Genomic DNA, 21,076 nt, shown 5'->3' on the forward strand with positions numbered 1-21,076 from the left:
GGTGGGGGGCGGGAGACGAGCGTGGTCTGTAGGCTGGAATGCCAGGAGCCGGGCAGCTCACTCCCAGAATGCTGCCTCCCCCCCCCCCCCAAACAAAAAGACCCGAATTTGAATGATGGTAAATTCAAGAGAAGGGCATTGAGTAGTCATTATTTTCTTCCCTCTTTCCTGTATTTTGCTTTTTTTCATAATAGGGTTTTAAAGCCAATTCATTTTTTAACGTACCAAAAATTGAGCGTTTGTCGTGTTTTCCAGTCCTGATACCATTATTGTATAATTTTAGGTTTATGATCTGCTGTGACCGATGTGAAGAGTGGTTTCACGGCGACTGTGTGGGCATTTCCGAGGCTCGGGGAAGGCTCCTGGAGCGCAACGGCGAGGATTACATCTGCCCGCACTGCACCATCCTGCAGGTGCGGGACGACGCGGAGCCCGAGGGCACAGAGCAGCAGGAGGCCGGATGCGGGCCCACAGACTCAGACGGTGCCGACTGCACCAGCATGGGGACGGTGGAGCAGAAGTCCAGTGAGGACCAAGGAATAAAGGGCAGAATTGAGAAAGCTGCAAACCCCAGCAGCAAGAAAAAGCTCAAGATATTCCAGCCCGTAAGTACTGGTGTGCGAGGCCAGCGGAAGGGGCGGACCCCATAGATCACAGGTTCCCGCCCACAGAGGGAACGGTGTCGGGACTCGAGATTCTTTCTCTCGGAGCAGGGCGCTGTGTCTGCCGTGGGCTGGGCTCTGCTGGAAGGCAGTCCTCTGCACTTTGCTTCGTGGGCCTCCCGCACTCGTGCCCCTGCAGGACGCCACAGGGGACCTTTTATTCAAGTCCTGTCTATCTCCTATACGGTTATTATCAAGTTAACGTTTTCCTTAAACACTTATTTATAGAGTTTGATTTTTGGGGGGTGCCTGGGTGGCTCAGTCTGTTGAGCGTCCAACTCTTGATTTTGGCTCAGGTCATGATTCTAGAGTCGTGGGGTGGAGACTGCTTGAGATTCTTTCTGTCTCTTCCTCTGTCCCTCTCCCCCACTCGCATTCTGTCTTTAAATAAAAATAACTTAGAGTCCGTTTTTCTTAAATATCCTTTCTGGAGTCTCGATCTTCACATGCACATGTTAACGAAATTATATTGAGCTCCTGAAGTAAACGTACACCTGTATCACCTGACCCCACCATCCTGAGAGGGCTGGTGGTCTTCCGAGCACCAAGGGCAGTGCTGGTGATCCCAGGTCTCCGGGCGGGAAGGCGGGAGATCCCTCTGGCCTGACCGCCTGTAACAGTCTCAGGTGCTCCCGGTGCTCCCGCCAGCTCAGTCTCTCTTTTCCTAGCTCTGCTACGTGCTTCTCCTTCTAGCTGGCTCTTAGGTCTCTAGGACCATGGCGCTCTGTCCTCTCTCTCATGTATGTTCAGCTTGTGCTGTTGAGCAGGGTCACAGACCCTCATGAGCACGTTCCCACAGCCCTTCCTGAGTCCTGGATGGCTTTGAATTGGAGGCCTGTCCTTCAGTGGGCATTGGGCATGCAGAAGCCGTGAGGGCCGTGGGAGCCTCGAGGTAAAAGTGCCGTGAGGTCTGGACCAATTAAGGGTGGCCAGCAAGGAGTGCCAGGACGTACTGAGTGGGGGTGTGATGCTCACTGTTCATATCATGTTCGGTCATTAAGGAAAATTCATGGAGGGGCGCCTGGGTGGCTCAGTCGGTTGAGCGTCCGACTTCGACTCAGGTCATGATCTCACAGTTCGTGGGTTCAAGCCCTGCATCAGGCTCTGTGCTGACAGCCTGGAGACTGTTCCGGATCCTGTGTCTCCCTCCCTCTCTCTCTCTGTCTCTCCCCCAACTCGTGCTCTGTCTCTCAAAAATGAATAAACGTCAAAAAAAGTTAAAAAAAAAAAAAAAAATTCATGGAATTGGAAATTAACGGGAAAAGTCACCTTAATTTCACGTCTTTATTGTTGATCTGAGGTTATACAGGCTTAATTTTATTCTTGGTTAAACTTGGATTTTGTGGAAGGAAAACAATCTCAGAATACGTTAATTGGAGAAGTAAGATTTTGCTCAAGTACACTTGAGGGATAGGTTCATGTGTATTTTAGTCTTGACCACCAAAAAAAAACCCCACACGTTGGCAAATGGTAACAAGTGCACGGGGTAAGATCTCGTGGTAGGTGAGGTCCCTCTTGCTCGCCTAGCGAGTGACCACAGTCTTAGTGGCCTTGCACAGCATGATTTATCAGCTCAGTTTCTGTGGGTCAGCAGCCTCTGCACAGGGTCGTAAGAGACTGCACTCCAGGTGCCGCTGCAGGCTGGGGTCTCGTTGGAGGCTCGGCTGGGGAGAGACCCGCCTCTGAAAGACTCCCAACGGTTTTGTGTCTAAATGTGCCCTGTGCGGTGTCTATGGCACAGTGGTACTAAAAGTCATTCGTTGTTTCTCGGAGATTCAAATAGAGTTGGGTGTTGTGCATTCCACCTGGCAGCCTCCCCCTCAGAACCTGGCCATGGGGGCTCCCGCACAGGACCGCTTGCTTTTTGAAAACCTGCAGTGGGGTCTTCTCTCTGCTGCAAGGCCCGGTCCCTCTTTTATGGTTTTCACTTGACTAAGCCAGGCCCTTTCAGTTACTCAGAAGAGTCTCATTTGGGATCTCAAGTACATCAGCGAAATCTCTTCCTGTCTGCCTTGTAATGGAACCTAATCATGGGTGTGAAATCCCATTGTGTTCAGAGGTCCACAGAGGCCGTGCACCAGGGCAGAGTCCCGGGGTCCCCTTCGAGTCCTGCCTGCCACGGGTGGCATGAGGGGTAGTTACTGTAAGCGCCTAGCCAAGGGACAGATGGTCCGGGTGCTTTGGATAAACGGAGATGTGTTTTCGTTCTTACCAGAAACATAGTGCCTCCGTTAAAAATCGTGACGTCGCTACTAGTAAGTGGTTCCCAAAGCACTGTAACCGCTAAAACGGGTGAGCACGCTGAAGCCCTGCGTTTCATCCTGCAGGTGGTAGAGGCTCCTGGTGCCTCAAACTGTATCGGCCCCGGGTGCTCGAACGTGGCGCAGCCTGACTCAGTTTACTGCAGCAGCGACTGTATTCTGAAACACGCCGCAGCTACCATGAAATCTCTAAGCGCGGGTAAAGAACAAAAACCAAAACCTAAAGACAAGACCAAGATGAAGCCAGAAAAGCTCATTCTCCCGAAATGTAGCGTCCAGGTAAGTTGACCGAGACCAGCCCTGTGAGTCGTTGACATGAGAAGCGGGTGGCAGGCGGGCACCTTCGGTGGCCTTTGTGGCCTGGCTGGGCCCGCGCCCCTCCACAGCGCTCCTGTCAGAGTCACACATGCGCACGTCTTCTGTCCGCCCTCTCGGCGAGGGCGTCACACTCGCGCGGGAGAAGAGCTGGGCCCCGGCAGAGCGTGTGCACCTTGCACTCACAATGAGGTGGCGTGGTCCCCTGCGGCCAGACTGGGCCGCACTTGAAGACCTGCCACGTGGAACTGTTCTGTGCTGCATGTGATCGGGGAAGAACCCGGGATGCTTTAAGGTCACGGGCACTTGTTTTACCAGGAAGCCCTTGACCAGCGTTTGAGCTCAGCTTGGCTTGGCTGTTTCAGTCCCGTTACGTCTGTGACAAGCAGGGTGTCGGTGGTGCTCTTTGGGGGAGTTGTTCTTAAATGCTGCTCAGCCTTTAGATGGCTTAAATTTTAAAGCTGGTGATTTTGAATCCCAGGCTCCCCAGAGCAGCACTTGCTGCTGTGCCCAGGGCCGTGGCAACAACGCCGAGCGCCCAGCCCAGGAGGCGGGACACCACTTTCCTCCACGTCCCGGCGTCCACAGGGCTTACCCAACACGTTGTCACCCAGGTCCTCCTTCGTGTCCATCACTCCCCAGGGGCCTGCACCTCGCTCAGGGTGGCGAGGGGCTTCAAACGACCCCAACCGTAGAGCGTATCGTGCCTTTCGTCGTGAAGCGCGGCGAGCAAAGGCTCTTCTCTGACCTCCGTAATGATTGGGGTTTTGCTGGTTATCCAGGCAGGCGTGCGAATCTCTTCTGTGCATAAGAGACCAGCTCCAGACAAGAAAGAAAACATAGCGAAGAAGGCGACAGTGGCCCCTTCGAGGAGCGAGGTGTTCGTGAAGGAAGCGACCTGTGAGGGCACGCCGTCCTGGGCAAGCGACCACAATTACAATGCAGTAAAGCCAGAACAGACTGCTGCCCCCTGGCCACCACTGTTGTATAAATGTATGTATCACCTAGGGGTAGCGTCTGGACCCTTCCCGGTCTTTCTGGACAGCCAGCACTTGGGCCTGTCCAGAACTAGGAGCTTTAGCCACGTTTAATGGTGCACCTTCAAAGATCGGAGCAGATTTCCGAGTCCGGGATGCCTCCAGCCCCGTGCACCTCCTCAGTGTGTTGGCGCTTCCTGTCAGTACAAACCTCAAAAAGCTGTACAAACCTCATTGCTAAATTTAGTCTCACCTGGCGATCTAGGTCTTTAATCTCTTTCATTTTTATTGTCGGGCTCTGGTAAGTATCCGTGGTCTCCAGCGAGGTCTCACTGAGGGGCTGCGCTTCCGGCACTCAGACCCCACCAGTCCGGGGGCCTCCGCCTCCTCTCCGCGCAGAGGCGCGGGGAGGCCTCTGCGGGCAGTGCTGCACCGGATGCTCAACTAAAGTAGGATTTTCAGGAGTTCAGTCAGTTTGGATCCAGCAGGAATTTTTTTCATGTCTGATTCAAATACTACACAAACACACACACACACACACACACACACTCCAGCTTTGAAGGCTGTTTACCGCTGCTCCATATGCTCTAAGGTAAGTGAGCGTGCGGCCTGACCCTTGGAGCAGCGCCCCCGGTGGAGGGGGAGTGCCGCGCTCCCTGGTGCCCGACTCCTCTCCGGGGGCGTGCGCTGTCGGGTGGGGCCCTCAGCCTCGGACAGGCGCCCTGGGCCAGAGCGTGCAGTGGGGTCCTTTCTGTTCGCTCATTTCTCAGTCAGGCGCTCCAAAGTTCTGGAAACTTAAATTGATCCATAGGGCGCAGTGTACTCCATTACTAAGATTCTTTTTGTTCCGCTTTAATTTATGTTCTTTTATATTGTTTTGTGCTTCTTACAAAAATTCCAAAATACTGAGTAGTCTTAAATTCCAAGAGCGTAGACTGCGTGCTGCATTCTCCTGAGCGCAGGAGCTGGGTGCTCCTGTAGGTCATTGCTAGAGCCCGTGTGGTCGGGAATGTGTAACTACTCACTCGGAGAATGTAAGTGACCTGAGACCTACGGAATTACAAGGCAGTACTAGGTGGGTGGGGAGGGGGAGTTAGGAGTGAGCTATTAAATTACAGGATTAACCGATTGCTGTGTTAAAATGAGTCTCTGATACACCTTAGGTTGTTGAGCTGAGAACTTCGTTGCTCGCGACCTGTCTCAGATTTTCAGCAGAATAGCACTTTTGCAGACCTCACGCACGTCCCCGCAAATGAGCATCACTGAGCATCACGGATGAATGGGGGCGGGGGGGGGGAGCGGTGCAGGAGCAGTCACTTTGGAACACTGTGCCACAGTGCTCAGAGTTGGTCACAGGCACGTGACAGGACAAAGGAAACCGGGAGTCACCCCGGAAGCCCTGGCCGGCTGCAATACAGTTCCATCTCTGTCGACCAGACCTGGAAAAGCTGCCGTGCGGCTCCCCGTGCGCGTGGGGGTGGAGGAGTGCTGGGCGAGGACGGTGGGCACACGGGGTAGGGAGTCCAGGAGGAGGCCCCCTGCTCTGCCCCTCTCACCGCCACCTGCTGCTCTCCCTCTCTCACCTCTACTTCTCTGCCCCTCTCACCTCTGCCTGCTTCCTCTGCACATCAGCCCCCCCCGCTGAGGCCCGAGCTGCTTCAGCTGACAGGGGACAGATGAGTGACTGCTGGCCTTTCTCAGCACACTCACATCTCAAAATTAAAGCTGATGGATAGCCGCCATTTATGGAATGCGTAAGGGACACATCTTTGAGCTAGTTGCTTCTCATCCCTTTTTGCGCCAGAAATGTCATCTTCCGGTCATTAGTAAAATACCCGACTTCGGTCTCGGTGAGTAGCAGTTGTGTCTCTGCCTCTCTCCCCGCAAACTATCACCTCACAGTTGGGGTCGCAGGCAGCCTGCACACACACAGCAGAACCCTGCGTCCCCACGGCGACCACCCCCTTCCTTTCTGGCTGGCCGCAGAGTACTCTCCTGGGTTAGGGTCCAGCTGGCGTTGGGACAGTGGTTAGGAGGAGGCATTCCCACGTTGACCTGGGTACGTGTCAAGTCTGTGGGCAAATTGCCACCCAACCTGTCTTGCCTACTGTTGAGGGAACGACACTCTGACCCCGGAGGTGCCCCGGGCTTCCCTCTCCTTCCCAGGCTGCTGGTGCTGACCTTGGGTTGTGGGTGTGGGGCAGCCGTGAACATGGGTGCAGGGAGACCTCCCATCAAACAGGGAAGGACTCAGAAGCTCTTCCTGCTTCTCACAGAAACATCAGCAGGGGTGATGCAATTCACATACCATTGTTCCTCTGACTCGTTTTTTTTGTTTTTGAGGATTTCTGTACAGTTTCTTTAACTTCTAGAAGCAATTGCCACTTTATTTCTTCACTCAAGTCATGGTACTCCTTTGTTTTGATGACCTTATTTTTTTCTGTTCTTTTTCACTGTTGGGTCAACCTCCTGTTAAGGCATGAAGAGGGCTGAAAACTTTTTTCTAAGATGCCCCTGATTTATCAGAGTTCAGAAGTGAAGTGGAATTCTGATATCCATATGCACCATTCCTGGTACCTTGGATCCCCTATGTGGGCTCATTAGGGGGCTTCAAACACTGGGGTTCTGAACAGATTTTGACTGGAAAATGGGATTTCTGCGGTTTCATCTAGTTGAGAAGTAGAATGGACACCCTAGCAACCTCTCCACCCAAGCTCAGATGTCCTAAAACCGCTCACACAGATAGAAGCATCTCCTCGCTAAGTGCCGGGCACACCTCACTGTCCACCTGCTTACGAAATGGATCAAGGAGAACGTGGATTTTCACGAGGATAACTAGGGGTGTGGGCTCCGGAGGCGTGCTTAGGAGCCCTAAATTTCCTATAACAAATATGGGGGGAGGGGGCACTAGGACCCAGGAATACTTTGTGGAAATGGAAATCCTTGGGTTCTGCCAGTTGCGGGAGCCATTTTTATCAGTCCGTTCCAGAATGGTCCTTGGCAATAAAATGTGGTTGGAGACCACTCAGACCTGGTACATCTGAACCAATTAGAGGAGAAGTCAAAACTTGTACTGGTAAAAGATTTGGCTTGGCGAGTCTTTGACGTTATCCATGCAGCTGGAGTTTTCTGGGTTCCCAGGTGATAGTCTTCTGGCATTTAAGCAGTTTTACTTTTCACAAGCTTAAAACTAGCAAGACAGGTCAGGGAAAGGTTTCACATGCCCATCAACTTAACACTCGAGAGGAAACCTTCTGTAGCTCCCAGTGCCGCCCCCGGAGCAGTTGTGCTACAGTCCCTGGCAGGTGGGGGGTGCTAGGCCTCACTCGGGCCAGTGACTTTGGGGAGCTGCGAACCTGCTCTGTTACGTAAAGACAGGCTGCAGGAGAGTCCGTCTGCGGGCATCGGTGTCCCGGAGTCCACGGGTCCCTTCGACGGCGCTGCTGTAGTCCCACCAGTGCAGCACAGGGAATTCCGGGCTGTCTGCATAAAGTAGGACGTTCTTGATGATATGTGTGCGATGCGTCCCTGTGCACATAGCTGTATTCTTTGCTTCAGTAAACCGAAGAAGCTTTGCTGAGAGGAGGCTGGGCCCTCCACTAGTGGCGAGAGCCTGGAGAAGCTCAGCCGGGAGCACACAGAGGTAACTGCGGCAGGGCCCTGACTCTGGTCTGCACGGGGCCAGCAGCCTGGTGGTTTCTGCTCAACGGGGCCCTTTGGGAGGAGGGATGGACAGAGAAAGGTCAGCGGGCTCTCCTCATGTGGCTCAGGCCCCTAGTGTGTTGGGTGAACTAGTAAACCATTTGGGCACAGATGATCCTGCTTACGATCACCCCTGGTGGGAGCTGCGGTCATGCCTGTCAGCCAGTTCAGAGCTCTGAGTCCCACGGGAGCCTCGGGCCCTGTGTCCAGTCCTGCATTGGCCGTGGGCCACTCCCCCGATGGCAGCTATGTCGTCAGGAAGGGCGAGGCGCCCATCTCCCCACGAGACCTTGGTCCCGTCTCTTCCAAGTGGTTCATGCTGGAGGACAGTCACTGGTTCTTTTCTGGATTACCCATCCAATATGAAGGAGCTTCGGGGTTGATTTTCAAAGTACTGGACGTGAAACTTAAAATGAGGGAGAGTGACTTCCTTCCAGGCGTATTCCGCAAGTTTCTCGCAGAGTTCTGCGCGCCTCTCTGTTAAGGCGGAAGTCACTCGAATATGGGACGTCAGTAAGAAAAGCCTTGTGAAGCCCTGACCGTGACAATCTGGGGGTCTTCATAATGACCTCCTGAAGATGGTGTCTAGTCCGAGCAGCATCGGGGTGCAGCTTACGCTTGCTTGAGTGTTCATCGGGAGGTGATACGTGCTTTCTGATAGAAAAGCAAGTTGGTACTTTATTGTGCTTCTCGAAGAAAAATGCACTTTCAAGCGTTTAAGCAAAGGCACAAGAGCAAACTGGTTTTGTCTTGCTCTGGTTCACTTCACTTTTCACACCAGGATAAGTCCTGGCCGTCAGAGGTGGGAAACACGGGGCCGCCCGGCCCGCCCGGCCCTGTGCCTTCCCTTCCTGTGGTGGAGCCCCCGGGGCAGGGTGGCCTGGCTCTCAGCTGAGGGGCACAATTGGGGCCGGCGGGGTGGGAGCAGGGGCTGGGATCCTGAGCCAGTGGGCGGGTCTGCGAGGGGCACGTGGTCTCTCACTTGGGGCCTTGGGGGACCTACCTGCCCCGAGGAGCCCGCCCGCCGGCGCCTAACGCCCTGAAGCACTGTTTTCTTTCTTTGGCTTTTATAGCCGGTCACCCGAGGCGGGTGTGCCTGAGTTTCATGTTGGGGAGTTTTTAGGGTAAACTGGTACTAGTTCGGGCAGGACCAGAAGCACAAAAGCTTTAGAGCGATTTGCAGCCGCACTGAGGGTTCGTCACCGGTTCCCGTGAAGGGCAGTCCCTAGACGTGTCTGGGGCCGCCGGGCCGTGCGGGGCGGGAGCTTCACCTGAGCGGCTGCCACTTCCTCTGCTGCAGCCCGGGGCTCCCGACTCCGCTGAGGCCCGCCAGTGCCACCCAGTGGCCAGCGATGCCGCGGCACCGCTACCGCCTGGCACTGTGACAGGCTCCGATCCGGGCGTGCACACTGGCCTGGCCTGCCGTGCCCTCTTGCTAGGCTTTGCCCGAAAGCGCTCATCTCTGTCACCAACAAGCGGCCCGATCTGGCAGAAACCGCTCCATCTGGGCCGATGGCCTGACCCCTCGGGAGCGGGCCTTCCTCTGGCTGCTAGAGTCCCGGCGAGCCCCTTAAGTCCTGCCTGGCCCGGCGTTCCCCGCGAGCGGGCCCCAGGGTGTGGGCATTGAGGGAGCCTTCGCTGCCAGAGTGGCACAGGCTCGGCATGCTCCCGCCGGGCGGTCTCCCTCCAGTAGGCCGGGCAGCCTCCGGCGGGGAGTGCAGGCACCTCGCCTTGGCGGACCGGAGCGTCCTTCAGTGCTTGGGGCCAATCGACGGTCCCCTGAAGCTGCCCTTGGGTGGCTGTCTAGAATAACGTTTTTTTGGTTGGCTGTGTACAGATATTCCTTGCTCTTCTGGAAACTTATACACGGCATCCTACATTTAGTGAATCTGGATAAAGAGTCTGCAAACTTGATTTTAGCTCTGCTCAAAAATAGAGATTCTCTCACTGCGACAGCATTCCGGTGCCGTGCAGGGCCAGTCACTCCGGCAGCAGCCAACGCGGGCCCAGCTGGCAGGGGGACCAAATGCAGCGGGGTCTGCCGTGCTTGCCGGATAGAAGCATGGTGAACGTTTTCAGCCTGTCAGAGTGGAAGATGGGCATGTCCGATGCGCTGGTGGCGTCCCACCAGTTTCAGAACGTCGTACTAATAATCTGCTTTTTTATCTAATTGTCATACCTGTTTACATACTCCCTCGAGCCTAGATGAGGGATGACAGAAGCTGATCTTAAAGAGGTAGCAACCGGTTCTATAAAATAGCAGCATGGTGAACAAGGAAAGCCACCCTCTGCTTTTTAAATAGATTGTGTTCATTTACCACCGAAGCGTTCTTGGGTAATAGGTCACTTTAATCCTACGTATTGGGAATGTCCTAAAAATGATGTTGACTTGGCGTTTTGCTGAATGAGAAAACAGGTCAGACAAGTGGAAGTATTGATTTTAGGTTCTGACCGGGACACTTTGGAGTAAGCGTTTTATTTTTTTATTTAAAAAAAATTTTTCTATGTTTATTTTTGAGAGAGAGAACGGGGGAGGAGCAGAGAGAGAGGGAGACACAGAATCCGAAGCAGGCTCCGGGCTCTCAGCCTGGAGCACACAGCCCGACGTGGGGCCTGAACTCACGAACCGTGAGATCATGACCTGAGCCGAAGTCGGACGCTTAACCACCGAGCCACCCAGGCGCCCCTGAAGTACGCGTTTTGAGAGTTCCAGTTTTTCACCTTAAGTGAAATGCAGCCACTCAAATGTCAAGTGACGAGATTTGCTTCTGGTGCCATCACACAGGTGTCCTGTACGCGACCAGCCTTCCCAGGGTGTCTGGAAGTGCCCTAGGCCAGCTTTCTAAGTGTGCTCCTAAAGTGGTCTTGGCAGTTTGTCTTCATGAAAGGCAGTGACAGAACCAGTTCTGGGCCTCAGTTGTCATGACGGCTGCTGGCGGCCAGGTGCCTGCCTCTGCTCAAGGTCCGTGTGCTGGGGGCCTTGCTTCTGTCCCTGTCCTTTGCTGGGCCGCCCTTCTCTTGCCCCCTGCTTCCTGCAAGAAAAGGGGCCGTCTGGCTGATTTCACCCCAAACTAGCAGCCCCTCCCCCCCACCACCACCACCAGCAAGGTGGACCTTGTGGCCAAATCTGAGTTGCTGAAAATCTGTCTGAGTGTTGAGGTCCGGGACCCCTAAGGTCTGTGAACATGATGTGATGGGACTGGAGAAATGTTATCTCGTCCCCATTATGTGCCCGCTTCTTACTTTGCAAGAAGTCATCGTTTCCGCGTGCTTTCTTGAAAAGTCCAGATCCCGAGGGCATGAGACATTTACGGGGGTGGCCGTTGGTGATGGTGGGCACAGGTGACGACAGGTGGGGTGGGGGTGGCGCACAGGCCACCTTGGGCGGGATGGGCGGGAGGCTCTGTGAGGTGAAAATACCGGCTGCGGAGTCCGAGTTGACAAACCCGGTGGCCAAGTACTTGTGAGGCTGGCTGGCCTGAGATTTGGATCCGTGCTGCACTTGGATACAGACTCGGTAGGATCCGGAAGTTTTGTTTATAAAGCGGAGAAGTTGAGGTCCCAGGCCCTCCAGTTCCCACTGCTGCACCGGCCCTGTCGGCTGCTGCAGGGAGGAGGCCCGTGAGAGCGGCGCACTGGCCCTCTGCCCACATGGCCGGGACCTGCGGCGGCCCGAGGGCCTCGTCTGCAGGTTGGGTCCCCTCCTCCCTCACCGGAGACTTTCTCCCTCGTGCCTTAGAACAGTTAAGAGAAGCAGCGGTGGCGGACGGGTGACCGAAGATCGCTGGAGCGTATGTCGAAGCCACCCCCGCCCCCCCCCCCCCATTTTAGTGTCTGAGAGGCAGTTTCTCCGGTGGTCCCTTGAGTGACTTAACCGCCACCCTCGACAGCATCCCCACGCGGTATCCTGGCCATTTGGCTCCTCCAGACCCCTGTCTGTCACTCTACACTGCACCCACCAGGGGCCGTCCATGACCTTCCTTTTTGCGCTGCTCCCCGATCAGCTGTGTCCCTGGAGGGGCTGCGACACTGGCCCAGAACCGCCTCCCTTGCTTCCCTCACACCTTCACCCTGACGGTCTGATCACAGTCAAGACCATCGGTCCTTTCCGTCCTTTCTCTCCCCCACCGACATGTGCCAGCATCACGTGAAGATTTTTGTGCAAGTGAAGAACTTTCCACATTACTTTAGCTTTCGACCACAGCCCTTGTTTGGATCAAAAGCGCTAATTTAGCGTCCTGCCCCATAACGGGGTACAAGCAGAAGACCGTGGGGACATCTGTCACACCGCCTCTCTTTGCACGTGGAGCAGCTGACCTTCCCTGTGCCGTGGGTCCCCTCAGCTTTCCCTCTTGCACTGATGGCCTCCTTTGCCCTTGACTGCTGTCCAGATTGGGGGGGGGGGGGGGTGGGGACACCCGTGTGCGGCGCGGCCCCCAGCAGTGCAGCTCGCCCTACCGTAGCCCAAGGGCCGGCGAACGTGCGTTTACGGAGAACGCGTCTGTCTGATTTCTACACTCAGGTTCACAAAAACATTACACTTGTCTGTGAAAGCGTTCTTCTGAATCTTTTTCTGATCCTGCAAAATTTGTCATTCAATTTTCAAGTTAGCAATTTAAATTAAGACTTTGGAAACTCAGGTTTGTTGCTTGAAGGGAAAGGTTTAACATAATAAGATAGCAGAACGTTATTTTCTGAAATACGGCATGGCCACTTACAAATATTGCTGGCAACCCCTAACTAACACTCGTGAACTTCCTGATTGTAAGTTGCCGTCCCGGAGTAACGCGCGATAAACTTTGCTGGTTCCGGGGCGAGCGTGCTTTTTGAGTCGGGTGACCGCACAGCCACCTTCTCCCTGCCTCACTGAGCGTGTTCGTGTCTCACTTGCAGCCATGAAGGAGGACAGGCGTGTGGAGGAGAAGACCGCAGTGGTGGCTGTTGGGCCGAAGAAGATGGCCCCTCCGGGCTCCTCAGCAGGCGGCAAACAACCTTCACCCAGAAACCTCCTGCCGAAGAAGTCCCCTCCCTTCGCAAACGCAGCAGCAGCCAAAGTGGCCAGCAAGAAGTCGCCGTCGGGCTTCAAGGGCACCATACCCAAGAGGCCGTGGCTCTCGGCTGCCCCGCCGGGTGGCGCCCCCACCGCCAAGCAGGCCAGGCTGGCGCCTGGGACTGCCACGTCCGCTTCCAAAAAGTCATCGGGCTCTGCCGCGTTGGCGGGGGCCCTCAGGAAGCCGGTGGCCACCTCCGGCCCCTTGGCTCCTCCGGCCCCAGGACGCCTGGGGACCCCGAGCCCTGCCCTGTCACAGCCAAATTCACAGATACGGCAGAACATAAGACGCTCCTTGAAGGAGATTTTGTGGAAAAGGTGGGCTGTCCTGCTTGATTTCTTGCTGTCGAAGTGGGTTCGGCCTGATCGTTTTCACGTTTCCACCCTTCGAGACCAGGCACAGGTGGCATTTACGCAGCTCTTCTCTTCCTGTTCCTAGAGTCAACGACAGTGATGACCTAATCATGACGGAAAACGAAGTAGGAAAAATTGCCCTCCATATTGAGAAAGAGCTGTTTAACTTGTTCCAGGTTACAGACAATCGCTACAAGAGTAAATACCGCAGCATCATGTTCAACCTCAAGGATCCCAAAAATCAGGTGTGTGCAGATGACCCGAGTGGGAACGTTCTGGCTTTCCGGGTTCTTTCAGCCACACTTCATAGTGAAAAGCTAGACACAGCACGCTGAAGAGCTGTCCATTCTGTCGAAGTCGGAAGGACACGCCTTGTTGGTATAGAGAATTCCCGTTTGTCCTTCCCTCCCCTGCCTAACCTGGGGTCGGAGTCAGGGGTTCTTGCTGGTTCTCTGAAGTCCGTCCTCGTTTACCAGATTGTTCTCTACACGTGGCTGTGTGGTTTCTATTGTTCCATTGGCTCTGGAGTAATATTGAGATTCTTTATCTTAGAGATACGGGTGTCTCCATCTTTGAGCTTCAGACAACTTTCTCTGCCTTGTTACTGTTCCATCAGTTGAGTCAGCCTGCTGATCTGGGTGTCCTTGAGCAGTAATGGGTCCTAAGCACGCCCTGCAGCGCTCCCCCCTCGGACAGGTGCTGTTCTCACTCAGGGAGTGGGGCAGAGTCCTGATGGCAACCTCTCGCAGTGAAGTTGAAACGGGAGTCACTCAGAAAGCATTGGCCACTCGCCTGGTGTGGTTTCCCCCAGCTCCTGCCCTCTGAGGCTCACCGTCTTCTGGCCTTCTCTCCAGATGTTCAGGAACAGACTCCCATACTCTCACCTCCCATCACACTGTAGTAACACTGTAGGGGGGGTGGTGATTCCCACCTTTACTCCTAATCTGGTACCTTTTTTTTTTGGCTTTCTTTTTAAAGTTTATGTATTTACTTTGAGAGAGAGCATGAGTGGACAGGGGACAGGGGGGCGGGGAGAGAGAGAATCCCCGGTAGGGCTTGGTGCCGTGAGCGCGGAGCCCATTGCGGGGCTCGATCTCATGAACCGTGAGATCACGACTTGAACCGACATCAAGAGTCGGACAGACACTCGACCGACCGAGCCACCCCGTACCTTCTCGAGTTGGTTTTGTTTTCGGTGAGGTCTTTTTAGCAGAGTCAGTGCGGCATAGCCCCAGGGGCCACTACCTGGCACTGCCCGTCGGGGACAGCGTGGCATTTACCTTTGTGGGCCACTGGGGAGCCGGGTGAGGTCAGGTCCCCTGCTGCGCTCAGTCCTTCGTCCTGTTGCCGCCGGGCCTCTGGCGAAAGTTCTCGCGCTGCTGGGTTTTTCTCGTATTCTCCCTAGTGTCTCAGAAGCGGACGCCAAAGTGTTTTTAAACGAGTGAACGAAGGGTGTTTGTTTACAGGGCCTCTTCCATCGTGTTCTGCGTGAGGAGATCTCTTTGGCAAAACTCGTGAGGATGAAGCCAGAAGAACTCGTGTCCAAAGAGCTGTCCACGTGGAGGGAGCGGCCGACAAAGCCTGTGAGTGCCAGCCGGTGAGGGGTCTCAGCGCCGGTGGCCTGGGTCCCCGGGGGCGGCTGCTGGGCGAGGCACGAGCGAGCCCTCCAGAGCAGGGCTTCAGGCTCTGTGTTCCTTTCGTGTCAGGCGATGGAGTCCAGAAATAAGCAGCACGGTGACAGTAAACAGACCACCGTTAAACGGGATGCTGTGCCCAACATGGAGGACTCGCCACCCGTGTCCGATTCAGACGTAAGCGTTTGAGGCTCCCGGGGTTTGCGAGGGTCGGGTAAAAGCCCCTCCGTTCCCAGGGGCTTCGGTGTCTGAATCGCCCGGCACGGTGCCGGCGGCCCTTCGTGACACGCGCTGTCCCGTGCCGGTGCCGCGGGATGGGCAGGAAGGGCTCAGGCGTCCGCTCGTCGCCCCGCAGGAGCAGCAGGAGTCGGTGCGAGCCGTCCCCGAGCAGAGCGCCGCGCCCCTCCTTGACATCTTCAGCAGTATGTTGAAAGACACCACGAGTCAGCACCGGGCGCATCTGTTCGACCTGAACTGTAAAATTTGTACAGGTGAGCGTGGCTTGGGGCGTGAAACCTCGGAGCTGAGACTTCACTGGCTGTTGTTTGAAGTCGCTGTCCTCCTAATGGCAGTCGTACCCGACCCACGTGGAACAAGTTAGAAGACTGGGGTGGTTTTCTGAAGTTGTAGTGTCTGCCTCTACCTTCACGGCTTTTTCTTTTTCGTAAGAAATCATCTACTCGTGGGCAAGCTGTGCCCTCCAGTGTGTGGGATTCCTCATGAAGGCCTTCCCCATGTTCTTCAGGTCAGGTTCCATCATCGGAAGACGAACCGGCTCCAAAAAAGCAAAAGCTGTCCACTTCTAAGAAGGAAGAGTCAAGATCCAAGTATGACACCGCTCCTTCTGAGCCAGTTCTCAGCTCGGCTGATGACGCGGTTCCAGAAGCTCTGCCCGAAAGTGCCTCCGAGCCAGACCTGGACAGTGCTGCTTCGCACGCACACTTGGAAAGAAAGTATTTCCCTGTGCCGCCGGGAGACGGCCACCCAGAGCCTTCTGCCCTGGAAGGCCCCTCCTGCCCGGCCACCTGCGGGGGCCCAGTGCTCACCACGGTCACGGTGTCTGGCCGAGACCCCAGGACCGCGCCAGGCGGGTCGTGCACAGTCACGGCCCCTGCAGCAGCCCGCCCTGACGGCGCCCACCCAGCGGAATCCCGACAGGAGGTCCTGAAGCCTGCCGTGACCTCGGTGACAGTGCCCAAGTCCATACTGGCGAAGCCGTCCTCGTCCCCCGAGCCCAGATACCTCCTGCCGGTGCCACCGTCACCGCGCGTCAGGTGCGCTCTACACGTGGAGTCTGGACGAGCCATGAGTTGCGTTCCCTGTGGGTTAACAGAAGGAGCAGAGGGGAGGGATCCCGGTGCTCAGCTCAGTCCGCTGTGCCTGGAATACGGCCATGCTTGGGTGCTTTGCACGGGCAGTAGGAGGCCTGCTTGTAGGCTGCCTGCTCGCCATTCTAAACCTGCGGCTCTTAAAACCCGAAACGTGATCTTGTGGTCATTCGGGTTTGTCGCCTCTTCGTTTTATTTTTTCTTGACCAGAATGCGTCACAGTTAAAAGTACTTGATTTGAAAAAAACTACCAAAACGTGCGGGAGTTTGCTCTTGCTGTTAATAATTGCCGAAGATGTCCCTACTTGGAAAAGTTTTGTGCAGAAAGAAAGGTTTATCTCTCTTCTCTGATTTTGTCTTACAGCCTCTCCGAGTCAAGGTCCCCTCCGGAAGGAGATACGACCCTCTTTTTGTCTCGACTCAGCACCATTTGGAAAGGATTCATTAACATGCAGAGTGTAGCAAAATTTGTCACTAAGGCGTATCCCGTCTCAGGGTGCTGTGACTATCTCAGTGAGGTTAGAACCGGGAGAGGGAGAGCGAGAGAGCGAGCGTGTGCGCACAGGCGTACGTGCACGCGTCTTCTGTAGACGCCCTGACCCCACGTAGACTCCAGGGTGGCGGCCTTCCAGCAGCGTGTCCGGACGCATAAGCACGGGAGGCACGGGAGAGCCCGCTGTCACGAGTCAGCAGGTTAAGCAGTTTGGACGGTGGCAGGCACTGAGATGAGCAGTCGGGCATCCCGACATCGACGACGAAGCCGCCATCGTCTTCCCCCCTTTGTGCAGTGAGGGCGTTTACCCAGGGCGTGTGCTCCCAGCTGAAGGCGAGGTCGGGCACGCGTGAGTGTTGGTGTGCAGTAACACGCACAACGGCTCTGCTTTTACAGACTTAGTGCGAACAGCGCTAGGGTGTGCGACCTCCGCAAGTAGCCTAGTAAGTCGTTCTGGATCTCAGCTCGTGGCCGTACGCATACGTTCCCGAAAGATGACCTAAGAGTTTTGCAAAACGTAATCCTGTTTGGCTGGAGGCCATCATAGCACGTTTATGTTTGGTGACTCATAATCCTGGATGGTAACCAAGCACCATCTAATACTGTTATGACCGTTTCCTTTGGAATGGTTGTTCCCGAGTCTCAGGTAGTTGGATGCCTCGAAATTACTGCATCAGTGTCTCCGGGTGCCGTGGGTTTACCGGTCATTTACGCCAAGTATGTTTTGTCTAGGACCTGCCAGACACGATTCACATTGGCGGAAGGATCGCGCCCAGGACGGTCTGGGATTATGTCGGCAAGCTCAAATCTTCTGTGTCTAAGGTACCTGCTTTAGTCTAATCTCTGCACCTGTGGAGGAAGGTGTGTGTTCAAATGCAACTTTCTCTTTCGCTTTTTATCTTGATGGGTCAGTACTTGAAATGTCGGCCTGTAAGTTACGAAGCGTTGCCAGGTAAACGTTTAAGATTATGTTTGTAGCTGGATAGCAGAGTGTGTTTGGGTGATGCAGTGATGGCAGTTTTATTACGAGTGATTTTAATAACGCGTGCTGGTCGGTGTTAGAAATACAGGCGCCGTGTCTCCTCATTGTTTCTGTGACCGAGGAAGCCAGCGGGTGCTTTATGGTGACCCTGCTGGGGCTCGAGGCCTGGACTCCGGGGGGGCCTCGGTGCCGTGAGCCCCTGAGACGCGGCTGCTGCCGGGCTGCGTGCAGGGGAAAGGGCTGCCTTTCTCCTCAGGCTCCGCACGGGGCTCAGACCTTCTGGGCTCCTTGAGCCTTCCTGGCTCTCGTGTAGATCACACGGCCGGGTGATCGGGACCACTGTCCTCACAGCAGATGATGTGTCGGTGCGAGAACACCACGAGAGGGGCTGTTTCGAGGACGTGGGGCTACGAATAGGCGTGATCTTGAGATTCCTCCCGAGACCGGGGTTGGAATCCAGCAGCCTGATACTGGACACCGTGTCGTCCCTAGCACTTGTCCCAACGTGCGGGCCGGCAGGGCCGTGGGAACCAAGCCCAGGGAGCTCTTGTCCCTCTCCTGTGAGACTGCTGGTGAGGTGCAGGTGCAGGCTGAGCGCGGACGCCTTCTCCGGTAACCGCAGGCCAACGTGCTCTCGTCCTGTTTGTGCCGCAGGAGCTGTGTCTCATCCGCTTCCACCCCGCGACCGAGGAGGAGGAGGTGGCCTATATCTCTCTCTACTCCTATTTTAGCAGCCGCGGCCGCTTCGGTGTCGTAGCTAATAACAGCAGGCACGTCAAGGACCTCTACCTGATCCCGCTGAGCGCCAAGGACCCTATTCCATCCAAACTCTTGCCCTTTGAGGGACCAGGTAAGCGCCAGTTTTCTGAGTGGTGACACCTGATCCCACACGTCCCTTTCCCGCCAACACCACGTCCTCCCGAGCTGCTCACAGGCTTTGTAGCAGCAAGAGCGCTGAATGCAGGTGAAGCCGGGCTGAGCTATAGGACTCGGCCTCTGGGGTCCTGGGGATGGCGGGGTGCACCAGAAATACCCTCACCGTTGGCATGAACTGTCTTAGCAAGTGGCTCGCAGAGGGGAAAACCCCTGTCATGGCCTCGGGTCCATGGAAGCGCAGAAGAGCCGCAGAGGAAGGTAACCGTTGACGTGGGCTCGTGGGTGCTTGCGCTTTACCGACAGCTCAGAGCCGCGCACGCGCCAGGCAGGTTCCTCTCCTGCCTCCCAGGAGACGCAGGAGAGCAGCTCTGTCTGTCCGTTCCTTACAAAGTTCTGCTTTTGGAGGATTACTTGCAAATTAGTCTTAAGCAAAACACCCAACGATTCAGACTTGTCAAGGGGTTGAGGGCGATTCCAAGGGGCACCTGTTCTGGGAGGGGCACGTGACTAGCCGCACACTTGGCAGAAGGCGCCCACATTGAAGTGTCTCCTTGGCCATGAAGTCCCCAAAGGATTGAGAACGCCCGCAGGGCACCATATCTGACGCACGGTGGGCTCTTTTTGAGGTGCTTTGTTCCGGAGGCAGCGGCCGAGCGCCGGGCCATTGCTGGCGCCGCCCGGACCTGGCACCTCCGTACCCTTGGCCCCGTCACCGGTCCTGGCAGGCGCTCCCGCCACAGCCACGCACCGGACCCGCCCCACCTAAACCGTAGCGGGGCCCCGCGGGGCTGCTTCGGCCAGAGTGTGCCTCCCACGCCACACGCACGGCCCAGGTCCCTACGTGTCAGAAGCAGGCCCCAGGCGGTAGCGGTGGGTGTCTGTGACCGCGGGGCCACTTGTCTGCTGGCACGCTGCATTGAGTTACCTCACTGCCAAATTCATGAAAACCAAGTACTTTAGAGTGTCCCCTCCCACACTCCGTGGGGGGAAGAGACGACACCCGACGGGTGGCGGCAAGAACCTTGGTGGAGGTTCTCGGCGAGCGGCTGTGTGAAGTGCGCTGGCCTGCTCCCTGGATCGCCGTCCTGTGCTCCTGGAGGCGAAGACGAAGAAACTGGTCTCTCGGGCCCCGTGGAGAATCTCCGGTCAGTCGCCAGTGTAGGAGCTCGTGTGGAGAATGTGGCGGAAGCGTAGGGATCCTGGCTGACACAGACACAGGTGTCCGCAGAGCTGGGTGGGCGGGGGCGGGCGGGGGGGATGCCCAGCCTCCCTCTGAACAAGAGTAAGCTGTCCCCGCTGCAGGGTCCGCAGAGCATGAGCCTCCCTGAGACTCTGCTGTGGGATGAGCAGGACGGGCCCTGTGTGGGGGCTCCGCCTGGGCAGGGGTGTGGGGAGCTGGGCTCCATGGCTAGGCGGGCACAGGTTCCTTGCAGCGGATGGGAAAGGAGACCCTCCATTGGAGTCGCAGTTGGTGCAACCCAGCTGGTGGAGAGGCCGGGGCCCCACGGGACATTCCGGGGCGGCACGGGCACAAGCGGGGCGGGCAGGGTGGGGCCTCTCGCCCAACCCGCTGAGCACCCCGACACACTTGGGGATCGCCCACCCGCCCTCCCAAAACTACAGCACCACCCGAAGAGCCCCCGGAAAGAGCTGTGTTTTAAGGGCTTCTCAACCTAACCTCATTCAGCATATGTTTTTTATTCTCCTGATGCCATTGCCTACCATTGATATCTGTGCGTATGTGATCCGCTTCCCCAGCGAAACAGCCTTGGCCCCAGGCCGGGTCATCTACCTGACCTGCCTCATGTGTTCGTAACATGACTTGGCGCTCTCTGGGTGCGGATGCTCGTGTGTCCCGGCCTCGTGGTGGGTGTGTGCGTGTGTGTGCGCGTGTGCTTGGAAGCCTGGGTGTGGGTCCTGGTGTGTGTGTCCCGTGTGCACGCATCTGCAGGGCTGGGCGCGGGAACGTTTCTCCTGGGTCACAGAAGTGGCCTCCGCGGCACAGGCTGGTCGGAGGGCGGCAGTGATGTCCCTCAGCGGAACAGCCTGCCGTCCGGCCAGCACTGCCCCCAGCCTGGCGGGGGCGCCCTTGACTCCCGCCGCGGCCCTGCCCACGGCTGTCCCTGGCCTGAGGTCACACACCCGGTAAATGCTCCCGCTAGGGAGCAGGGCACAAAGCGCAGGCCTCGGCGGGACGCAGGGCCGCGGCTCGGGGGAGCCACCAGTCTGGGTGAGGGGCCTGCTGTGTGAGCAGGGGAAGGGTGTGAAGAGGAGCTTAGGGTGGAGGTAGGGAGGGTGCCACAGGAGCGACCAGCGCTCTTCCCGGAGCTCCCTTTGTGGAAAGTCCTTTTATTCCCGTAGAAAATCACAGGTGCCCTCGCCTCCCGCACTCGGGAGCCCAGTAGGTTTCGGTGACGTGGGATTCTCCCCAGACTCTGGCTG

General features: G+C 56.3%; 1 protein-coding gene across 6 annotated transcripts in view; it reads left to right on the plus strand.

Annotated features, from left to right (window-relative positions):
- The window catches only part of DIDO1 (death inducer-obliterator 1), a 50,686-nt gene that overhangs the window by 20,153 nt on the left and 9,457 nt on the right, over positions 1-21,076 (plus strand). For all 6 annotated transcript variants that reach the window (XM_043553491.1, XM_043553487.1, XM_043553489.1 and 3 more), the window contains 12 exons: positions 284-605; positions 2,990-3,202; positions 4,021-4,231; positions 12,811-13,285; positions 13,407-13,566; positions 14,788-14,904; positions 15,028-15,132; positions 15,311-15,446; positions 15,701-16,229; positions 16,648-16,801; positions 17,509-17,598; positions 18,413-18,608. In XM_043553491.1, the coding sequence (XP_043409426.1) occupies positions 284-605; positions 2,990-3,202; positions 4,021-4,231; positions 12,811-13,285; positions 13,407-13,566; positions 14,788-14,904; positions 15,028-15,132; positions 15,311-15,446; positions 15,701-16,229; positions 16,648-16,801; positions 17,509-17,598; positions 18,413-18,608 (2,708 nt within the window). The remainder of the gene's footprint in view (positions 1-283; positions 606-2,989; positions 3,203-4,020; positions 4,232-12,810; positions 13,286-13,406; positions 13,567-14,787; positions 14,905-15,027; positions 15,133-15,310; positions 15,447-15,700; positions 16,230-16,647; positions 16,802-17,508; positions 17,599-18,412; positions 18,609-21,076) is intronic.

This window comes from Prionailurus bengalensis, chromosome A3 (genome assembly GCF_016509475.1).
Source record: "Prionailurus bengalensis isolate Pbe53 chromosome A3, Fcat_Pben_1.1_paternal_pri, whole genome shotgun sequence".
Classification (NCBI taxonomy): domain Eukaryota; kingdom Metazoa; phylum Chordata; class Mammalia; order Carnivora; family Felidae; genus Prionailurus; species Prionailurus bengalensis.